General features: G+C 34.7%; 1 protein-coding gene across 1 annotated transcript; it reads right to left on the reverse strand.

Moving 5' to 3' along the window:
- Nucleotides 1-1,144: 1,144 nt before the first annotated feature.
- Nucleotides 1,145-2,161, reverse strand: LOC110094001 (WRKY transcription factor SUSIBA2-like). Its single transcript, XM_028699112.1, has 3 exons — nucleotides 2,007-2,161; nucleotides 1,457-1,549; nucleotides 1,145-1,352 (listed from the first exon to the last, which is right to left on the reverse strand). The coding sequence occupies exons 1-3, from the start codon at nucleotides 2,159-2,161 to the stop codon at nucleotides 1,145-1,147; spliced, it is 456 nt and encodes a 151-aa protein (XP_028554945.1).
- Between the last annotated feature and the right edge of the window lie 20,033 nt (nucleotides 2,162-22,194).

The following is a 22,194-nucleotide window of genomic DNA, read 5'->3' on the forward strand; positions in this document are numbered from 1 at the left end:
TACCTTTGGCAAACCCCATTTATTTTAACAAAATAATTTTAGGGAGTAAAAGAGACAACCTTTTAGCTAAATTTTTGAAATTAAATTGTTGAAAGTTGTGCATAGACTAATTGTTCTATAGTCATTAATTAAGGGTTCATGATTGACCTTTTTAGGAAATAAAATGATAGAAGTATAAGAAAAAATATAGGAATGCTGAAACCTTAAAAAAAAACAAGCACAACTTATATAGGTCATCCTTAATAATATTTTTACAGCCGTCAGGATCAGCCATAGAATTCTTATTCATGTTCATCAAAGTATTAAAAAACTCAAGCTTATCAGGCATATTATAATGAAACATTTATCCTTCAGACAATAAGATAAATAATAAAATGAGGATTAGAGATAGGCCAAACCTCCTTACTAGAATCAAAATAATTTTTAACAATATAGCCGATTCAAAAATCAAAGCATTATCATCACACAATTCATCATACTCCAACTTGATCATATTAACGAGAGATTAATAAGCTTTTTAGAGTTAGCTACAACATAAAAATAGATGGTATTTCTACAGCTTCCAATATATATGTGCTTAGTAAACCACTTTTTTATGTTAATTTTCTTCTCTCATAAGTTGAAGGTCAATCAGGTTGGCCTTAGCAAAGCACAACTGATTCCAAGCAAAATTACTAGAAGAAGAAACTAACTTTTTTTAAAGAAAAGTAACATCATTTTTTGCCTAATAAAATTATTAAAAATATTACCAATTTTATTTTTACTGTAAATGAAGTCAATGTTCTAGTGTTGAAAAAGTAGCGTGAACAAGCTTAGTCAAAGTCATGCATCAAAAGAGCTAAGAGTTCCTTGTTTGAGTGAGCGGGAGTAGGAGTAGCAGTCTCCAGACAATTAGCTCAACCCCTCCTTCAGAGAAAACTTCACTTTTACAGATGTCATTATAGATAAGTAAATATATTTTACTCTTTCTAAGCCAAATATCTTTAAAATTGATCAGTCTGAATCCAAGAGCATCATATCACTTGATAGATAATAGAGAAAGGCAGATAGCAAACCCTCACAAAAGACAAAACTGTACCCATTATACATCATTTCCCTCAATTACAGAACTCTAAAGTTACTATGCAAATGTAAAACAAGATAATTAAGTCCTTGTTGGTCCTAACGTCAGAGTAGTTAAATCATCTTCATTAGCTGCAATTCCAGCTTCATCATTCTCTGAATGACCAGTTGCTAAGGCTCTGTGGTTATGATCACCTTCGTATGATATATCTATGTTGTTTGGTTCATTTGGTGGCCAATCCACCTTCTTCCTCGCCTTACAGTTCTTGTTAACACATTTGAAATAACTTCTGCACGCACATATTTATATATTTATAAAATTTATAATGTATTATTCAAATTTATGAAATTCATAGATATGCATGCAGTCATATAAAATAATTTAGGTACGTACCTTTTCTTCTGTATTCTTTTAATATTCTGTTGTCCACATTTAATCCATTTGTAATCATCTTCTGGGATAACAACCCTATTTTGTTCTTCATTTCTTTTTACCAAAATATCAGGAAAAGTATGAACTTCGCATAATTTTGATTAAAAATGTAAATATAATTACAAAAAATTGCTAACTTTGCATAAAATAACAAAGCCAAAAATGAAAATATTTGAAGAAAACTAAGAAAGCTTAGTCGAATAATAGATAGATATATAGATAGGTACAGAGAATTGAGAGATAATATTGAAAAGCTTACATGATATGGTTATGATCTCCTTCATACGATATAATTTTGTTGTTTGGATCATTTGGTGGCCAATCCACCTTCTTCCTCGCCTTACAATTCTTGTTCTTACATCTTAAATAAGTTCTGCAGGCACATATTTATATATATTTATATGATTATCATATAATATTTATATATGCACATATCTAGCTAATATCTATGTTTTGATGTTTATTTAAATTCATATAAGTAAATATTAAAATTTAAAATACATATACATACCTAAACATTTTAATATTGTGAATATAGTGTTCCCAATCCCGGCCATACTTTCTCCAATTGTAAGCATCTTCTTGAATAGCCATCATTCGATCGTTCCTTTCTTCAGCTATATTTTTCTCATTTGCTTCTTCTTCCTTATCACTGTTTATTTTCATGGCAAATATATGAACTCTTTTATATCTTCAAATATCACTAAACAATATATATAATAACATCAAATTTGTATGCCTAACATGTAAATCTTTATATTTATTTATATAATGCTCAAAATTATAAATTAAATTAAAATATAACTGATATTAACTTAATTAAATAAAACATGTACTTTTATGCAAATATTTTGAATTGTTTTAGAATTTAAAGCGGTATATAAGTAAATATAAAATTTTATATATTAGATTTTTCAATATATAAACATATTTGTGGCATATATGTAAACTCTTCTTAATTTTTTCTTAGTCTCATAAAATAAAAAGAAAATATATCAGAATGTCTTAAAATAAATTATATCATGTCGATCATTAAAGGTATTAAATTTATTTTTAAATTAGTATAGATTTTTATATGTAGCATTAATTTCAAAAAATATAAGAATTTTTAAATCGAACCTAATATGATTTGCAAAGGAAAAAGAAAATATCTCATAATGATTTTTAGCATAAATATTTCTACTTAAAAAAAAATTATATTAAAAAACTTTTTTAAAAAATAGTTGAAAAGCAATCCCAAATGAAACAGAAGTATTACATATAATTACAAATATTTATAATTTGTAACCTTTTTTTGGGGCAATTTCCATTGTTATGTTACATCATTTATATTATTGTTTTACTTCCACTATCAACAAATAAAATTTAGCTACGTTTTTTTTTTACCTATTGAAGTGGTTTAAAATGTTATAGAAATATGTGCAAGTGTTTAATGGCTGCTGCAAATATGTTATATTTGTATTTGCTAGTAGTACTTTCTGCAGCAGTTTGTGAACCGCTTCAAATATTTAAAATAGCAAATATTTTAATGTTGAAATTCTACGATATAGAAGCGGTTAAAACTGCTGCAATTTTTTATCAGAGGAAAAAAATATGAAGCCAAAAATTAAATTTTGTGATCAAATTATAAAGAAATTAATAAGAGCATTGCACATACATGAATTGAGTGAATATTATCAACATGTAAATCTTATATCCAATGTGTTAAAACTAAGAAAAATGGAATTAAGAGAGAGAGACTTACATGATGGGGGGTGTAGAAGAAGAGGCCATTGATAATACAAGAGTAAGAGATTAATTTGCAGGAGAATTATTTTCAAATTTTCTTTCTTTTTTTTTTGGAGAGAGTAGGTTGGAGTAACGGGAGGAGGAGGAAGAAGAAGAAGAAGGGTGAGAGGTTTAATTAAGGAAGGAGTGGCCATGAAGACCGAGTTGAAGTTTCCAGGATAAAAGGAGGAGGGTGGACTTGGAAAGCTATGGAAATATTATAATCAAATTATTTTTTGATGAAAATTGTGCTCAAAATAAGACTATTCTTACTCTTTTAAAAAATAATTTTTCAAATTTTATATTTTATAATAAATTTACAAATTCAAATGCCAATAAAGTAAAAAAGAATTTTATAAATATTTGAGGGCAAAATAATATTCCAATGGATGGATGATGAAAAGTTTTCCTAACTAGGAGTATTTCTGATTAAAAATTTCGTCAAATATCAGGCTATTCTGACAATTTTCAAATTTTTTTTAAAAAGATAGAAATTAGAAGGTAATATAGTAAAAGAAATTATAAATATTTTAAAGTATGTTTTAAAACAATAAAATTAATTTTTTTGAAATATGCAGGTTGTTGCTGAAAATGTTATGATTTTTTTTTCCATTTGCTCTCATCTATCTAAATCTAGTCGTTATTGGCAATTCACTTCCATGAGGAATGAGACTGCACTTCACCTGCAATAAAATTTCGTCATATATAAAACTGAGTTTAAAGATTTTTTTTTTTTTTTAGTTGAGAGCATGATCTCAAATTAAATTGATATAAGGGCCATTTAAGAGAACAAAATCTTTACTTGTTTTTCCTCACACAAATTATGATCATAGTACTATAATAGTAATAGCGACCAATAAAAATACTATTTTAAGATGTCAAAATAAATTTCTAAATAGATAAAAAATGCTGATTTTTTAAAATCAACTAATTAAAATCTCAAATAAATATTTAAAATGTTCACAATCTCGATCTCGATAACATAGAAAAAGTTATGCTGTGAATGTTTTACTAAAACAAAACTATTCTCATTTTCAATAACAAGTTATATGATGTTACAAAGGGGGATTGGATAATAGTTGGTGATGCTCCTAGTATAGCTAGGTTGATTAAGAAAAAAAAGTAATAGTTATGGCCTTGATATGTTTGGGAAGTTTCTTCTTTTATAAGAAGAATTTGACACTTGCACATATATCCTTACAAATGACATCCATATGAAGTTGTGAGTTGACTAATAATGTTGGAATTGCATTGAGTCGTAATTTTGGTGAATAAGAATTTTAAGTCATCCTCACATCCTTTTGAACAAAATGCATGAAGAATATAATGCCATGTAATGTATTCATGACGTACCTCTTACCATTCATATTTCAAATGATTGGCATAGTCCGACACATGCAAGTTTAAATTTTTATTTTGTGATTTTTCATTTTATGGGCAAGAGAAAATTTGGTCTACATGAAGTTGTGCCTTCCAAATCAAGGCAATAGTAGAATGGCAGTTAGGAAGAGAGAGCCCATAGTTCTTGAATTGGAATTTTTTATTAAGGGTTTAGATGAGGGAGAGGTTATCCATAATAAGATGGATTTGGGCTGAACACAAAGAAGTAGCACTATTAATAGTTGTATAGGAATCTTAATGATATAAAATCATTGTAATGGAGAGAAATCTTAGCTAGCTAGACACTACAATGAGCACGACAAAGATGAGAAGTATGTATGCACTGATTCACAACAATATTAAGAGAGATCTAACTTTTGCACTAATGAGTTTTTAACTATCATAGGTTCAAAGTCACTTTCATATAATATTTTGAGCTTTAAGATAGTTTATATCTTTTATTAGAATGTCCTTAAATGTCCACATGTCCACATGAAAGATAAATTTGGTAATTTACATACATAGTTTACACTCATTGTTTTTGTTTTCATCCACACAAGAGCTCAATGTTATGGCGTTGTCAATGCTGGCATCACGGCGTACATAGAACAATTTTGATGACTTCACATTGCACTTGTACAATCTAATTCTTGACTCATACAAGGCTCTCTTATGAACTCTATGACTTAAAACTGCTAATAAAATTAAAATTAACAATCTTTAACAGAAACTTCCAAGATTCTTATTAATAGATATTATAACTAGTATCCGTATGACCTTAATGCATCCATGGTTGGAATGTTTAAGAGGGGAGATGAACACCCATGGTCAGTAGAATGAACACCCATGGTGTACATAGAAAATTAGATCATTTAGACAGCAAAGATTATAAAGTTATTCCTCGTCAAAATTTATATACCCAACATCGATTATTAGTTTTGGACTTTAAGATAAAGGGGCAGAAAATAAAAAATAAAGTAAAACGATATTCTAGGATTAGATGGGGCATTTAAAAATTATCAATAAAAGTAGTTTTGATAGTAAGATTTTAGATCTTACGATTTTGTCTGTGCAAGATGATGATAATGTTATGTAGAAAATAGTGGCTAGTGATATTAAGAATATTGCGAAAGATGTGCTTGGAGATTTGAAGGGAAAAGCTCCTAATAGTAAGAATAGTTGGTGGTGGAATCCAAATGTGCAAGAAAAGATAAAAAATAAGAAGATTTGTTATAAAAATTTGTTTAGATGTAAAAATTCTAATAATTGGGAAATCTATAAAGAGGCTCGTAAGGATTCTGAGAAAATTATTTACGATGCAAAGAATTTAGCTTTTAATGATTTATAAAAAATATTAGATACTAAGGATGGAGAAAGATATATGTATAAGTTAGCCAAACAAAGAGATAGGAGTAGTAAGGATTTAGTTCAAGTGAAGTGTACTAGGGATGAAAATTAAAAAATATTTTTCTTAGAAAATGATATTCAACAAAGATGGATGAGATACTTTGCTAAGCTTTTTAATAAAAAATGTAAAAATATGATTGAATTTAGAGACTTTAGCACTCTCAATGAAAATAAAGATTTTTGTTATTATCGGCGTATTAGTAAAACTGAAGTTAGAAAGGCTTTAAAGAAAATGAAGTGTGAAAAGCTGTTGGACTTAATGATATTCCAATAGAGATGTAGAAATGCTTAGGAGATGAAGGAATTTCTTGGCTTACTAAACTTTTTAATACTGTTTTGAAGACTAAAAAGATGCCAGATGAGTAGAAAATGAGCGTGTTAATTCACATTTTCAAGAATAAAGGTGATGCACTTGAGTGTGCGAATTATAGAGAAATTAAGTTAATGAGTCATACTTTAAAACTATGAGAGCATGTTATAGAGCGTAGGTTGCGACGTGATACTAATGTTTCTCAAAATCAATTTGGATTCATGCTGGGTAGGTCTACTATGGAAGTCATACATTTATTGAGAGGTTTGATGGAGAAATATAAAAAGGATAAGGAGGATCTATATATGATATTTATTGAGTTAGAGAAAGCATATGATAAAGTTCCCAGAGAAGTGCTTTAGAGAGTTCTTGAAAGGAAAGGAGTTAATAACAGTTATATTCAAATCATTAATGATATGTATGCATGAGCTATTACTTGTGTTCAACATAAAGTGGTTTGACCAAGTACTTTCCTATTTTGATTGGATTACATCAAGGATCAGCCTTAAGCCCGTATCTTTTTGCTTTAGTCATGGATGTTCTCACTAGAAATTTGCAAGAGGGTGTACCTTGGTGTATGCTTTTTGTTGATGATATTCTTCTTATTGATAAGCCTAGAGAGGGAGTTGAAGGTAAACTTGAATTATGGAGGTCAACCTTAGAGTCTAAAGGTTTTCATTTGAGTAGATCTAAAACTGAATATATAGAGTGTAATTTTAGTAGCAATAGACCTAGTGAGGGAATTATGACTTTGGGCGATCAAGTCATTAATAAGAGTACATGTTTTAGATATCTTGGATATATTGTTCTGAGTGATGGTGAAATAGATGGGGATATTATCAGCAGAATTCAAGTTGGATGGTTGAAGTGGAGGAATGCATCGTGCTTGTTATGCGATAGAAAAGCCCCCCTCAAACTTAAGGGAAAATTCTATATGATGGTGTTGACCTCATTTTTGTATGAGGACACTTTGACCCTTTCCCAGATTCTTGACCCTAGTACATCCTAGACCCTAGGTTCCTCCTAGTCTCCAAACCCTAGGATCAACTTAGATCTCAGATCAAGCCATACCAAAATCCAAGGCCAAGGGCTTAAGTCTTGAATCCCTTTCTCAGTGCTTTTTTAAATACTTCAAAACACAATCAATTGACCCCTGATTCAGAATCTATCAATTGCATATTGATAGGACATGTCAATGGGGTCAGTCCTCCAAGTTTGAGCTCAATCTTATGTTTCTATGTCCAAAAACTAAACTCGCTTCCAAAGTTATAAAACCTTCTAATATTTATGACCTATGCCACAAAACATATCATCTCATGGAATCTGACCTTGGAGTCCCATCCAAACTTTTTGATCCCTTTCAGGTCTTTGGTAGTGATATGTTGAGCATTAATCTACATTTTTTTGGATTCACCCATGCCCAGAAATGCCTTGAGGCCAAAATGACCAAAATGCCCTATAAGGGGATTTTTAGACTTTCGACCAAAATTCAATATGACCCAATCTTATCGACCCTTGAAACCTCCTCCAATCATTTTTAAATATTAATTGGGACCTATTAGACCCAACCTCAAACCCTGAGTCAACATGGTTGACTACGTCAACCTAGGTTGACTCAATGACCCATTAAGAGTGCTAACAAGCTATTTAACCCAAATGGCCTTTATAGACTTTGAGACCCCTCCCATTTGGTTTATATGATCAAATTGAGTTCAATTGACCCAACTCTTGGTCTTAGGTCAAATTTGTTGACCAAATCTCCCATACACCCCCTTTTCATCCAACCTTTGACCAAAATTATTTCAATCCCATTTAAACACATAGGGTAACCCTTAGGCCTCCAAGAGACCCCTCTTGGAAACCCAAGATTTAGGCTCACTTGGGCTAGCCATTTGGCTTGACCCAGGTGCCCAAAAAAGAGGCCCCCTTGAGCCATTTTCTGATTATAGCCAAACTAAATCCAATCTAAGGTGCCATTGGTTCTCTCTTGACCTAATGCACTTCTTTAGCTAGCCCAGTCATTGAATCAGCCTAGCTTAAGAGTTAGGCTAACCAAAAATGGCCAAAACTACTTGGGATTGAGCCAATTCTTAACTTAAGCCCAATTGAACCTAGCTAACACCTCCATTAGGTGGCCTAGGTTCAACACCCCTCCCCCAGTGAGCCCAAGTCTTGGGTTGACTTGGTTCAACTTTTGGTCTAATCCAAAGTGTCTAAAACCATATTGACCCGAGCCATTTCCCATTTCAGGCCAACTCAAACCTAATTGCCCCTTGCATTGGATGCACCAGATTCAAACCTACTTCCCATATCAAACCCAGGATCTGTCCTGACCTGGGTTGACCTCAATTCAACCAAAATTGAGTAGATTTAGGTCAATCCAAGCCACCTTCCACCCTAGGCCAACTCAAACCCAATTTTTACTTGTATTAGGTGCACCAGACCCAGACCTACTTCCCATATCAAACCTAGGATTAGGCCTGACCTGGGTTGAGCTCAATTCGACCAAAATCGAATAGGATTGGGTCAACCTAAACCATTCAACTGAATTGGACCTCCCCGGCTCAATTGAGCTCACCCTTGAGCTCATCATATCCCCATCACTTATTCCTAGTCAACCATCAAGAGGATGCTGCACCATCAAAATATAGTTCCTAGACGGTGTCTTCAAACTCCCTTAAACTCATGATTTGTTCATCAGGTAAATCATCATTCAAAGGAGAATCTGTCGGTAGCAGGTGCGCTACCAGGAAGTCGGCAACGGCCTATTCCTTTCACAGCACGCAAGGGAAAGAAAGTAATCTCAAATTATAGTAATATCATTGACCATCAAGCCAAGCATCCTGATAATGTAGGTCGGGTCTTAAGATATTATAAAAGAATAACTCTAGAGATCAGACTGATCGAATGAGAAAGCTGTAATGCCTTAGTTTTTGGGCTACAAAATCTAAAGCAAGGCAATGCTTCTCAATCGAGGGGTAACAAATTTTTGTGGGTAAGAGCCTTCAGCTAAGGTAATAGAGAGTGTTCTCTTTCCCTTCATCATTGACTTGAGCTAACATGGCACCTAAAGACTCATCTAGGACCGCATTGTAGAGGATTAAAGGTTTTCTCATAACAAGGGCAGCCAAAACTAGCGGATTAGAAAGATATTGCTTGATGTCATTGAAGGCATTTTGACACTTCTCATCCCATATGAATTTAGTGTCCTTCTTGGCTAGGACAGAGAAGGGTTGACATGTCCTAGAAAGGTTGGAGATAAACCTCCTTACATATGCCAACCTATCTTGAAGAGACCTTAACTGGGTAAGGCTCCTGGGAGGTGGCATATCTAGGATGGACTCAATTTTGGTGGGATCAATTTCAATTATGTTGTGCATCAGTACGAATTCTAATAATTTTCCTAGAGTGACACCAAAAGCACACTTCAAAAGATCCATTTCAATTCGTAGCGGCATAACCATTCAAAGATAACCCTTAACTCGTATAAGTGAGCCTCTTTGACTTTACTCTTGACAACTAAATCATCGATATAACACTCAACTTGATTGTGGATTAAGTCACAAAGATATGGTTCATGGCTCACTGGTAGGTTGCCCCAGTATTTTTAAGGCTAAAGGACATTACCTTATAACAAAAGATTCCTATAGGAGTTCTGAATGTAGTGTTTCTCTCATTTTCTAGGGCCATCTTAATTTGATTATAACCGGATGAGTCATCTATAAAGGAGAAAACAACACACAAAAAGGCAATATTCACCATAACTTTGGGTATAGGCAAAGGAAATTCATCCTTAGGACATGCCTTATTCAGATCCATTTAGTTGACACATATCCGAATTTGACCATTCTTCTTTCGAACTGGCACGACACTAGCCACCCAAGAGGGGAATTTCTCCTCTAGAATAAATCCGGCCTCAACTAACTTCTTAATTTTACAAATGACTTGTTGTTCAATCTCTAAGTGCATGCATCGAGGAGCTTGTTTAATAGGAATGACATCGTGTCGAATTCTAAGTTTATAGACTGATACGTCAGCCGATAGTGGGGTCAGGGAAAGGGCCTTAATCCTTCTACTGAACTTTTCATAGATAGTGAATTCAGGCTCCTTACTTTTAACTTTTGAAACATCTACCTCAGGGTCACTGTCCTAATCTAAAGTGAGATCAAGCATTGGAGGAGTATTTGTATTTCGGTAGTCGAAAGGAATTTCAACACCCCATTTTTTTATCTCATCATCAGAATTTGATTCCGGATCAATATATACGGGGATAGTTCTCTTTTCCAATGAAGCACGACCTCGACCACGTGGCCTTAAAGCCATCCTCCCAAATCTTTGGGGAATTGTGTTTGGAGTCCTAAGGATAATGATATTGAGGTCGTCATCACTACTTAATTCTACCATTTCTTGACTTTTATCTTCTTCTTTTTCTTTTTCTTTTCCTTTTTTGTTTCCTTTTTCTTTGTTGGTACTTTGTCGACCCACTTTCTTCTCAAATTTGATCTTAAACTTAGAGCGAGACAAGTATCCTTTGGGTATGAAATATGCAGTATCCTCGTAGATCCCAATTTCTTGAATTAAGAATGGTTGCAGATCACCCTTAATCACATGTTGAATGCCATCTCGTTGATACTTGATGCATTGGTGTAGGGTAGATTAAACCATTCTATATTCATGAATCCAAGGCCTACGTAGTAGTGCATTAAAGAACATTGTCGATTCAATTATATGAAACTTAGGTTTAATTTTCAATTCTCTTATCTCTAAAAGAAGAGTAATAAAACCTAAAGCTCTCTCACCCTTTTCATTGAACCCGCGATGCACAACTTCTCAATTGAGAGCTTGCTAGTATTAACTTTAAGGTATACGAGGGTGTTTAAATTCATGACATTGATCTATGCACCTGGATCAACAAGGACTCTCGATAACTTGAAGTTTCTCACATCTACAGTAACATAAAGAGGATGGTTATGGTTGGCGATTGCCAAAAGCAGATCTTCATCTGAAAAAGTTACCTCAGGGACCTCTTTGAAGTATAATGCATCATCTTTTGAAGTTGAAGCCAATTGAGCTAAGCAAATCTCAGGATCAAGAAGTGCCTTGATTAGAGATTCCCTTATTTGTTTGGAAAGAAGAAGGGCATCATAGATGCTCAATTTAGCTGAGAACTTCCTCAGATGGGCTAAGATTTTATAATGAACCTTTGGAACGATGGACTCAAAACCCAGAGGAATTAAAGGGAAGTCAAATTGCTGAGGAGAGTTTAGATTTAGATCTTCAAAGCACCTTGTTTGCCTTTATCCTAAGGGGGAAGCCTATGGGGTAATACTTTGTCACCACGGAGTTGCATATACTCGATATCCTCCGGTGGGAAAACTAAGGCGGTGTCTACGCTCATCGTAGGCATTGGATCATCATTTCCTCAAAAGGAGTAAGAAACTTAAAATTTTATTATAATAGGACTTCCTTAAAAATCAATTTGGGGGGAAGTCACTTTCTGATAAGGTTTCAAATTCGACATATCCTTCAAAGGTCAACTCAGGAGAGTCAGGTTATTCAACATTCACATTAACCTCACCAAATTTTTGATTTAAAGTAGAAGGATCATCAATTTGCATTTTAGATTTATGGTTAACCATCAAGACATGGCAGAAAAATATTTTTTATTAATCTTTTGACCCTTTGCCTTTGATGGGGCAAATTAAAAGTTAGATAACAAGAGTGGATAAATGATTTTCACACCACAATCTGCCACTCTGATACATCTCTCATTAACACACTTCCTCTCTATAAAATTATCTCTCTTTTCCTTTTAATGTATTACAGTATTTCCTACAACTACTAGAGAGGGAAGCGGCTCAACATCCTTCTGCAAGGCATGTAGGTCAATCTCCCAAATTGGACCCTGCGCTGCCGTAGTCAACTGTTGAGAAAGATGAAAAAACTTATAAATCAACTTTTTAAATGCCCAGGACAAATTAATATCCCAACGATCTTTAATAGGAAAAGAAGTGTTAAGAAGATTACTTGAGTTGTTCTTGATTGAAGCCTGTTCCAAATTTATCAAATATTCTTTAGGAATTATGATATTACCTTGCTTGAAGTTCCTTTCTAGCCAATTTTTAAATACAACACAATCCTCAAGTGAGTAGCCAAGCATACGGTGGTAAGCACAGTACTTGGGATCATCTTTCCTGCTCTCATCCTCTAGCCTTCTAGCCTCAGGAAACTGAAAATCTAGTTTCTTCAACAAGCATCTGAAAATCTTCCTCAGTGACTCCCTCTTAAATAGATAAGGTTTTTCCAATCGCTCTTTAAAAGGTATGAAGGTGAGATCTCTGACAAGCTAAGGGGTTACTTAGAATGGCTACTTTTGAATATGTGTTGGTGGTGGTGGAATACTGGGTTGACTAGCAACAGGCCTCTTTTCCTTATCGACTGTTGAGACCGTGGCCTTCTTTTGAAAAGATTTCACTAATTTAGGACCCTTCTTTTCCTTGGTGTCCTCCCATAAGAATGGCATCCTAGGAGCCTCTTCATACAGATTGCTAGCCTTATTTAGAAGTTTCTCAAAAGTTTTAATTGTGAAACCCCTCAAGAGAAAAGCAATCGGGCTATGGATATTCTTTAGAAGAATTTCCACAACATGTTGCTCTTGCAACTAGGGTTCATACTTCATCAAGAGTTTTTCCACCTCAAGATGTACTCAACCAAAGTCTTTCCCATCTTTTGCTTTTCAATGATGAGGTCGCCCACCGTAGTGCGCTGCTGCACTCCAGAAAATCTCTTCATGAGTAGATTTTTTAGTTCGCTAAAGGTTCTCACTGAACTATTGGGCAGATCGGCATACCATTCAAAAGAAATGCCTGAAAGACTACTAATAAACTAGTAAAAAAGTAGAGCATCTAACCCTCACGTATTGCAACAACTTGCTCGGAAGTGGGCCATATGCTATCTTGGGTTTTTAATTCTAGTGAAAATCTTAAAGGATGGTGGCACAAAGCCTTTAGGGTAAGGAATTGAATCAGATTCTTCGGCATTGGGTCTACCCTTTGGAATAGACGTGGTCCCTTACAAAATTGCTAAGGCCTCCCTTACCTGGTCCTCAATCAATTATTTAATGTCCTTCTGAGGTGGTACTGTAGGAACGGTGGAAACTACAGGCTGAATTAGAGGTGCCTCTGATGGATAAGGGAGAACTACTGGCACTAACTCGGGGACTTTAGAATTGGATTCTGTCTTCTTAGCTCTTTTTGAAATCTATCAAACTGACTATTATAGTTTAAGGGAGGCTTCTTGTGACTTATCTAGTCGCTCTTGCATTTCTCTAACTTATGACATCATATCTACTACCTGAGTCTCCAAGTTCTTTATATGTTTTTCCTCTCTAGATCTTACTGACTCATTTGAATCTGACTCAACTGCAGTTGAATCCTCTTCCTTTCCAAATATGGGCTTACTTGGCTCAGTTTCTTTATTAGAACATCTAGTTTTTGCCATGCAAATACTGCTAGTGGGTTCATCATCTTCCCCTAGCATATCATCTAAATCATGATCGAAAGTTGTAGTCCCTTATTTACTCTGTAAAATATCTCTAATTTCTTGTACTACCTCATCGATCGGTCTCTCCCTAATTAACTCAAGATTGAGGAGTAAGTACCCTGTATACTCAAGCATATCAAAGAGCTCATCAGATTCTAGCATATAAATAATTTCTTGGAGCTTTGGATTATCATTTGATTAAGGTTCTGAAACTGGGTCATCGACCATCTCTTATTTTAGGTTTATTCCCTCCCCCTTGACTATCCCAGAATCCGGTAGTTAGAGGGGTGGCTTCTTCAACTAGGTGAGAGACACCTACCTTAGGAGGCGAAGCAGGAGCTTGGAGGGTGATAACTCCCACATCAGGTAAGGTAAGGTCCTCAGACCACTCAGAAGGGAGCCCAGGAATGCCACATAGACTTTGAGAAACATCATTTGAAATAACAGCGGTGTTAGTGATCAAAGCATCAATTGAACTAGCAACAGGACTACTCTCCACCGAAGTACCTGGAGTATCTGTATAAACATCTACTGGATCAATTGGAACTAGAGTAGGACTAACTGGAATTTGTTTCAGTTGGAGAATGAACTTGGGTGATTTAGGAGGAGGTGGAAGAATCTCCAGCTTAGTCCTTTTTAGCAAAAACTTCTTCTCACGGAATTTGGGCCTCTTGCCCATAACATCAACCAGTCTCTGAGTTTTAAGAACTTCTTTGGGATTAATAACCACTGAGACCAACTTTTGGGATTTTGGAGGAGGAACTAGGGGCCTACCGGTAGGACGATAACCTCTCTCAGACCCAGTGAACACAATACCCTCCATTTTGGAAGATGGAGGGTGTGGCACCCAGTGGTATCCATCCACTAACACAGAAGTAATAGGCTGCTAAAAAAATTTCTTATTCTTTCTAATAGGCTGAGGAGTTAAATTTTCTACTTCAAATGCTTCCTCTTTTAAAACCACCTTTTGGATGTGGTGGGAGATAACTCCCTTCAGTTGTTTCATGTAATCCTCCTTAGTCTGCCCAAACTGTGTGGCACATGTATGAATTATATTTCTTAAAGTCCTTATCCTTTGGAAGTGTTTCTCTTTAGGGGTTCTCTTGGTCGAGCAGTCCATTGGGCATGGCAGGGAAGGAGCTATCCAAGCCACCCTCGCCTCCCCTTGAGCAGCACCAAGGGGGTAGAAATGATTCCCCTTAAGGAGGGAAGAGGAGGCAGGCATAGGCAGCTTCTCAATAGCCTCAGGCTCTACTTGACTTACAGTCTTAAATTGGATGACTTTCCTTGCTTTTGCAATTTTCTTTCTAAGTCTCCTTAATTTATTCTTCCTCTAGTTCTTACTGTTGAAGGTGAACCCAGAACTAGACCCCTCATCAAAAACAGACATGACCTCTATAGGAGCCTCCATAGTCAGCTCACACTATTTCTCCTCATCGCTGGTCATAGGTAAGGTAGGTTCTGACCTCACAATCAACTCCACAACCAGCAGATTTTCTTTACTGCCATCCAAATCAATGATTTTCTGACCATCCAAAGATAACTCAAGAGTGCTAAAGCTCATTCCAAATAGCACGGTACTTCCCAACTTAGTCACTTGAAAAGACAACTCTCGGTCAAATGAGAAAATCAGGTTGCCAGCCATTGTTGTAAGTTTCAGGAATTAAAGAAGAAGATTGGAATTAGATATATTTTGAAAGAAAATTTTCTTTTAGAATATTGAAACTCATAAGAAAATCTCAATTCTATGATATATGTCGAGTTGTAGGAATTACCCCCCGACATATATCAATAGGATAAAGAGATTAATTATGAATTTAAGGGGAATTAAACCTTTTACAACATATGCTAGCCAAAAAGGGGATTTTTATGGGGTAGCATATGATGATATAGAATTTAAAGAGAATTTTGAGAGGGTTTTGATTTTTTGTTTTTTTTTTAAATTAGAGGCAAGCTTCTCCCAAATCCAAAAACACAACGGGGTAGAGTTTTGTCTTGCCCTAAGGCTTATGGAATTGGGAGAAAACTCAAGGAAAACTTGTTGCCCATCTCTCTCCACTTCTAAAAGTCGAAGGGGAAGTGGGAGGTTGGAGCTAAAGTGTTTATGAATTAAGATATTGAGAACAAGATCAATAGGACTCCTTACAATTTTAAGATGGTATGTACTGAATCAAAGTCAATATCATAAGTTTATGAAACTGAGATCTTAAAATCAGATTTGACACTATCGCCCTACCAATTGACCTGGGGGCAGAAGTTAAAAATTAGAATGAAATAAATATATGTAAATTTTTTTTGGAGGTCTCACCTTACTTTTACAATGTCTTTTATTTTAGATGTTGGCTACACTCACCCAAGGGAGAAAAGGATAGAGGGACCAACAGAAGGAAAGGAAGTTAAGATTATTGATGAAATAAAATTTTGCCATTATTAAAGATGGAGAGAGAGATTATGTCCCACCAGGCGTGCCATTTTTCTTTTGTTGGTGGAATTTTGAAAAATAGGTTTTGAAAGCTTACTTTTCTTTGGAAATTTAAAATCAATTTTTAGATTTGAATTTTGAGATTGAACGTCCCATTAGAAAAATAATACCACTTTGAGTAGTGAAAATAAGATTTTAAAGTGGTGTTCAAATCTAAAATTATAAATTCCACTTTGAATATCATAACCAGATCCAGGATAGAACTGCATATGGTCTCAAAAGGCCAAAATGAAGTTCGATCTAATTTCTTTCTATACTATTTTAAGTAGATTATCATTGATTTCATGCCCAAAGCTTTATGAACAAATGATATATCTCCCATAAAGGAGAAGATACCACAGTTTGACGATTATTCAGGCATAACGATACTGATTGTCATTGGTTGGTTTTTTCCAAAGAATACTAATTTGAGCTTTAAATATTTCTTTTGGGAAACTTGGAACTAAGTTTAGATTTTAATTCTGAAGTCAAAAAAACAATTAGTGATGATATACATCCTCAAAAGATAAAGATAAAATCTCTTGTTGGGTTTAGGTCAAGAATTATAAATTTTCTCAACGCTATTATAGTCTTATTTAAAGGAGAACCACATATGACCATGGGAGGATCAAGATGAGGTTCAATCTAAAATCAGACCATGATAATCAAGAGAATAAGATCATTAATTTCATATTCGATTTGATGTTAACACATGATAAGTCTCTTTGGAAAAAGAGAATATCATCTATTAACAATCATATAATTATGAAAATAACTATCGTTATGAACTAGATTTTCTCAAAGAAATATCAAGTGGGTTTTAAAAATCAATTATGAAAATTAGGTGTATGTGCTTCTAAATCTCCTACGAGTGCACGCCCTCATAGTTAATAACATCATAGGAAATTTTTATTTCCTCAGGTTACCTGACGTAGAGATACATCAGGTAGCCTATAATATATCGTCATGTGCTTTTACTCTTTACCGCGCGACCCGACGACCCAACCCGAAATGAATATGCGCGGTATTTGCTCGGTAGTGCTAGGTACTACTCAGTATTTGCTCGGTATATTTGCTCGGTATTGCTCGATATTTTCTCGGTATTGCTCGGGATTGGAAGTTACAACATTTTAATCGGAAGCAAAAATAGGATCCCGCTCACTGTGGAGATAACCTTCTCCATTTCGCGTTTGTGGACACTGTCTTCAGGCACGAAGAGATGATACGAAGTGAACTCGGAAGCAGCCCGTTACGGCCCTTGCCCCGTCTCATCCTCCAAGAAAGAACCGCGATGAACGATGCCGCTGCAGATCGTAAATACCATCCGAGTTCCGGTCTCGATCTTCGCCGGAGATTTTCCCCCTACCGAACTTCACCGTCTCCTCGCTTTCAGCTCCAAGGGTTTGACTTTGCAGCCATATCTCAGTTTCTTCCTCTCCGTCGATGGAGAAAAGTCAAACGGCCACGAGAGGAGCCAAAGAAGCACGCGAAATGGAGAAGGTTATCTCCACAGTGAGCGGGATCCCGTTTTTGCTTCCGATTAAAATGTTGTAACTTCCGATCCCGAGCAAATACTGAGCAATACCGAGCAAGTATCGAGCTAATATACCGAGCAATACCAAGCAAATACCGAGTAGTACCTTACAATACCGAGCAAATACCACGCATATTCATTTCGGGTGAGCAATACCAAGCAAATACCGAGTAGTACATAGCAATACCGAGCAAATACCGCGCATATTCATTTTGGGTTGGGTCGTCGGGCTGCACGATAAAGAGTAAGAGCACGTGGCGATATATTATAGGCTACCTGATGTATCTCTACGTCAGGTAACCTGAGGCAATAAAAATTCCATCATAGGAGGATAGAGTCTCATTTGAAAACTCTCGATTAAAATAGTGGCAAAATTTTATTTATGATTATCTAGGAGTGATATCAAAGGAAGTGATTTTTTTAATTTTAAGTGGGATCAGATCAAGTTTGAACACTTATTAATGGATTCAAAGGAAGAACATTATGGGACACTTAGAGATTCTAGAACCATCCAGAAGTGTCCCAACCTAATTTAAGTGTTGGGCTTTATAGTTTGGATTGAAAAAAGATTTAGTTAAAGTTGAGCATTTTATTAGAAATTTGGGATTATATTCCCAGAGGTTGGGTTCTTATAATCTAAGATCTTCCCTGGATCCTAAGTCTAAATTTGGACATTATACCATAGTAGTCTGAACTAACTAATGTAGTTCAAGATCTGGACTTACTCCAGCCTGGATTGGGGAGCCAGCTAACCACCTAGTCGATTTTAAATACATGAGTTTGGTATTTTTTTATGAAAGAGTGGAAAGGAAATTTTTTATTAAAGTTTTGGAGAGTTGGGGCTGACGTCTAGAGATGATCCTAAGTGGCCCCTTTGACTTATGCTGGGTGAAAATGCAAAGTACTAATATAATTAAAAATTTAGACTTTTTTAAATGCATTTCTAATGTAATGCATGCTAATAAACACGTCTAAATCATGCATGCTAGAAATTTTTTAAAAAAGCTTAAAAATAATTTTTTAAAAGACTAGGCTTCCCTAGGTCCGGAACTTCATCCTCATAGGTCAGATTATCCAAACCCTACTAGCAGGCGGGGAAACGTCTAAAGTAAGAAAAGAAAGAGTGTAGTCATATGCAAGCGACCCCGGGGATGATTCCTGTCTAATTCCCTAGATTCATTATTTTTCATAGTTTTTATGTGTTTTTGTGTTGCTTTTGATTTCGCCGGGATACATGAGGCTTGTGACGTTTGCAGTTAAGCAGATTTTTATGAATTATCTTCATGAATTAATTAAGGGGTTAAAAGTTAAATTTTAAATTAAGCTTAATCTTGAAGATTTCAGATTTTTTATAAATATTAGGCCTTATTATGAGTTGTTAGACTATTAGCATGGTCCATTATGAGTTTTCTATGAAGAATTATGAATTTCTAAAGTTTTGACCCAAATTTGATTTGAGTTTGACCAAACTTTTGACTTTTTGAATTTGACCAGATTTTGGAGATTTGACATTTTTAGAAAATACTAGATTTTATTTAGAGTCATATGGTTTTGAGTTTGATTGATTTGAAATTTCTTATAATTAGTTATGAATTTTGGAAATTTTGTATTTATTTGAATTTTTTTAATTATTTCAATTAAGGGTTCTTTTAATGATTTGAACCCAAACAAGTCCCAAACTCCTTGAAATCACCCCCAAAGATCAGAAATGATCTAAGGAGAGATCAGCAAGTGTTTAAGGAATTTTTGGGATTTTTAATTATTTTTAACTAATTAAATTGATTAAATATTGATTTTGGCTTAAAATTAAATTATGGTTGAATTTAATGTCAAATTAGGAGGGTTTTAATTTTTACTTATTAGGAGTCAGATTAGGGTTAATTAAAGTCCTTATATTATTTTTTGGATTTAATATGAATTTTTGATGAATTAATTAGGTCTCTAGGTCAATTCCAGGGAGGATTTTTTTTGTAAGCTCCTAATTGGTGGACCAAATGAACACAAAATCTAGTGGGATTTTGGCCATGAGATCACATGACCTCAAGACCTAAACACCCTAAATTTCAATATAAATGGAGTTCTCTAAGGAGGCTAACCAAGCCACCCAAGGTGATCTCTAAGTCACCCCAAGAAATTCCTAGGGAGTTATCCTAGGCTCAGATTGGGGCCAAATCATTGGCTCTAAACTCCCTTGAGCTCGTCATGTCCCCATCCCTAGAAAAGTTAGAATTGACATAGTTTTTATAACGCCAGAGAGAAGAATGATGCACTTTTCCTACCATTTATCAGAGCCTTGCACGAATAACAAAGTTGAGTATGAAGCTCTAATAATCGGTTTGGAACTTATAATTTTGATGGAGATCAAAGTGATTAAGATATTTGGTGATTCTTAATTAGTAATTAACCAGTTTGTAGGAACCTATAAATAAGGTTTTGAATCCTAATCTCCTAAAATACCACCAATAAATCATTTACTTGCTTGAGCAAATTCCTGTCGTATCTTTGTATAGGGACATAATTCTGCGACAGATCACTTAGCAAAGCTTACAAAGGAATTCACATGTCTAAAAGAAGACTCTATCCCTGTAGAGATTCAAGGTTGTAAAGCCTTTCTCCTATAGATTTAGAGCACATTGCCAAACAACTGTTGAATATTGATTAGGTTGTTAAACCTAAGCTAATGTCCCAAGGCTAACCAAGAGAAGGGTGAATTGGTAATTTTAAAAATTATTACTGGATTTAAAAATTTTAAAAATTTAAATCTTCCAAGCAAGTTAAATGATAATATTTGAAAATAAGTTTTTTAACCATAGAGTAAAAACTTGCAGTATATAAAATGCAAAAATTTAAATGACACAAAGATTTATAGTGGTTTAGTCAAACACGACCTACATCCACTCCCTGAAGACTCCCTCTTCAGGTATTGCATTATTACCAAAAGTGTATCTCCTTTTGCCCCCACAGCAAGGTGGAGAAGCCTTTATAAAAACTCTCTTCCATCAATCCCCGGTGCGACAGAGAATCGTCGTCATTTCAAACTCTCTAAGTGTCGGTAGAGAACCATCATTATTTCACAATCTCCAAGTGTCGATAGAGAACTGTTAACCGTTCACACTCTCCAAGTGTCGATAGAGAATAGTTTCTTCTTTAAAGATCTTCTCACGAGCAATCTAGAAAGACAAGAGGAAGAGTGAAAAATACAAATCATATAGAGATCCTTTCCTTTGAGTAACCTTGTGAACCCTTCACACTCCACTAGCAAGAAATTTCTCTCAAAAACTCTCTCAAACTCTACTTTCTCTCTAAGCGTCGGCAGAGAACCATTATCCTTTCACACTCTCTAAGTGTCGGCAGAGAATTATTGGTCGTTCACACTCTCCAAGTGTCGACAGAAAATCAAATCTTCTTCAGAGATCTTCTAATGAGCAATCTAGAAAGACAAGAGGAAAAGTGAAAAACACAAATCCCATAGAGATCCTTCCCTTTGAGTAACCTTGTGAACCCTTATCACTCCATTAGCAAGAAATCTCTCTCAAAAATTCTCTCAAACTCCATCTTTCAGTTGCCCTTGAAAAATCATGAAGACCAGAGCTTTTCACATCAGTTTTAGTCTACCTTTTATACAAAAAACTCGAAAAATCATCCAAAAAATTAAAAATTTCAATTTTGAGCATACACGATCGTAAAGTATGATCGTATTTTGTATATACAAATATTTTAAATACTATTACATATAAACATGTTGTGAATAGGTATGAAATCATTTTATACATGATTATCATCTAGTATAAACCATGTTTGTCTGGGATGAATAGTTAGAAAATTTTAAATTCATTTGTACTAGCCATCAGCACAAAAATGGACCTCACAATTTTATACTCTGGAAAACATGTATGAACGGGTTTATACAGTACGATCAACTATAGAAAAATTTTAAAATCATATGTACGAAATATCTGTATGAAAATGGACCTCACAATTTCGTACTCTAGAAAGCATGTACGAACTTGGTTTGTACAGTATGATCAATTATAGAAAATTTTCAAAATTGTTTGTGCGAAACATCAGTACAAAAATGGACCTCAAAATTTTTTACTCTGAAAAGCATGTACGAACCGGGTTAGTACAGTACGATCAGTTATAAAAAAGTTTAAAAATCATTTGTATAAAATATTAGTACAAAAATAGACCTCATAATTTTGTACTCTATAGAGCATGTATGAATTGGGTTCATATAGTACGATCCATACATAGAAAAAAAATATTTTTGTGCAAAAGGGGACCCTTCCATTTCATAC

Source organism: Dendrobium catenatum, unplaced genomic scaffold (assembly GCF_001605985.2).
Source record: "Dendrobium catenatum unplaced genomic scaffold, ASM160598v2 fragScaff_scaffold_1220, whole genome shotgun sequence".
Taxonomy (NCBI): Eukaryota; Viridiplantae; Streptophyta; class Magnoliopsida; order Asparagales; family Orchidaceae; genus Dendrobium; species Dendrobium catenatum.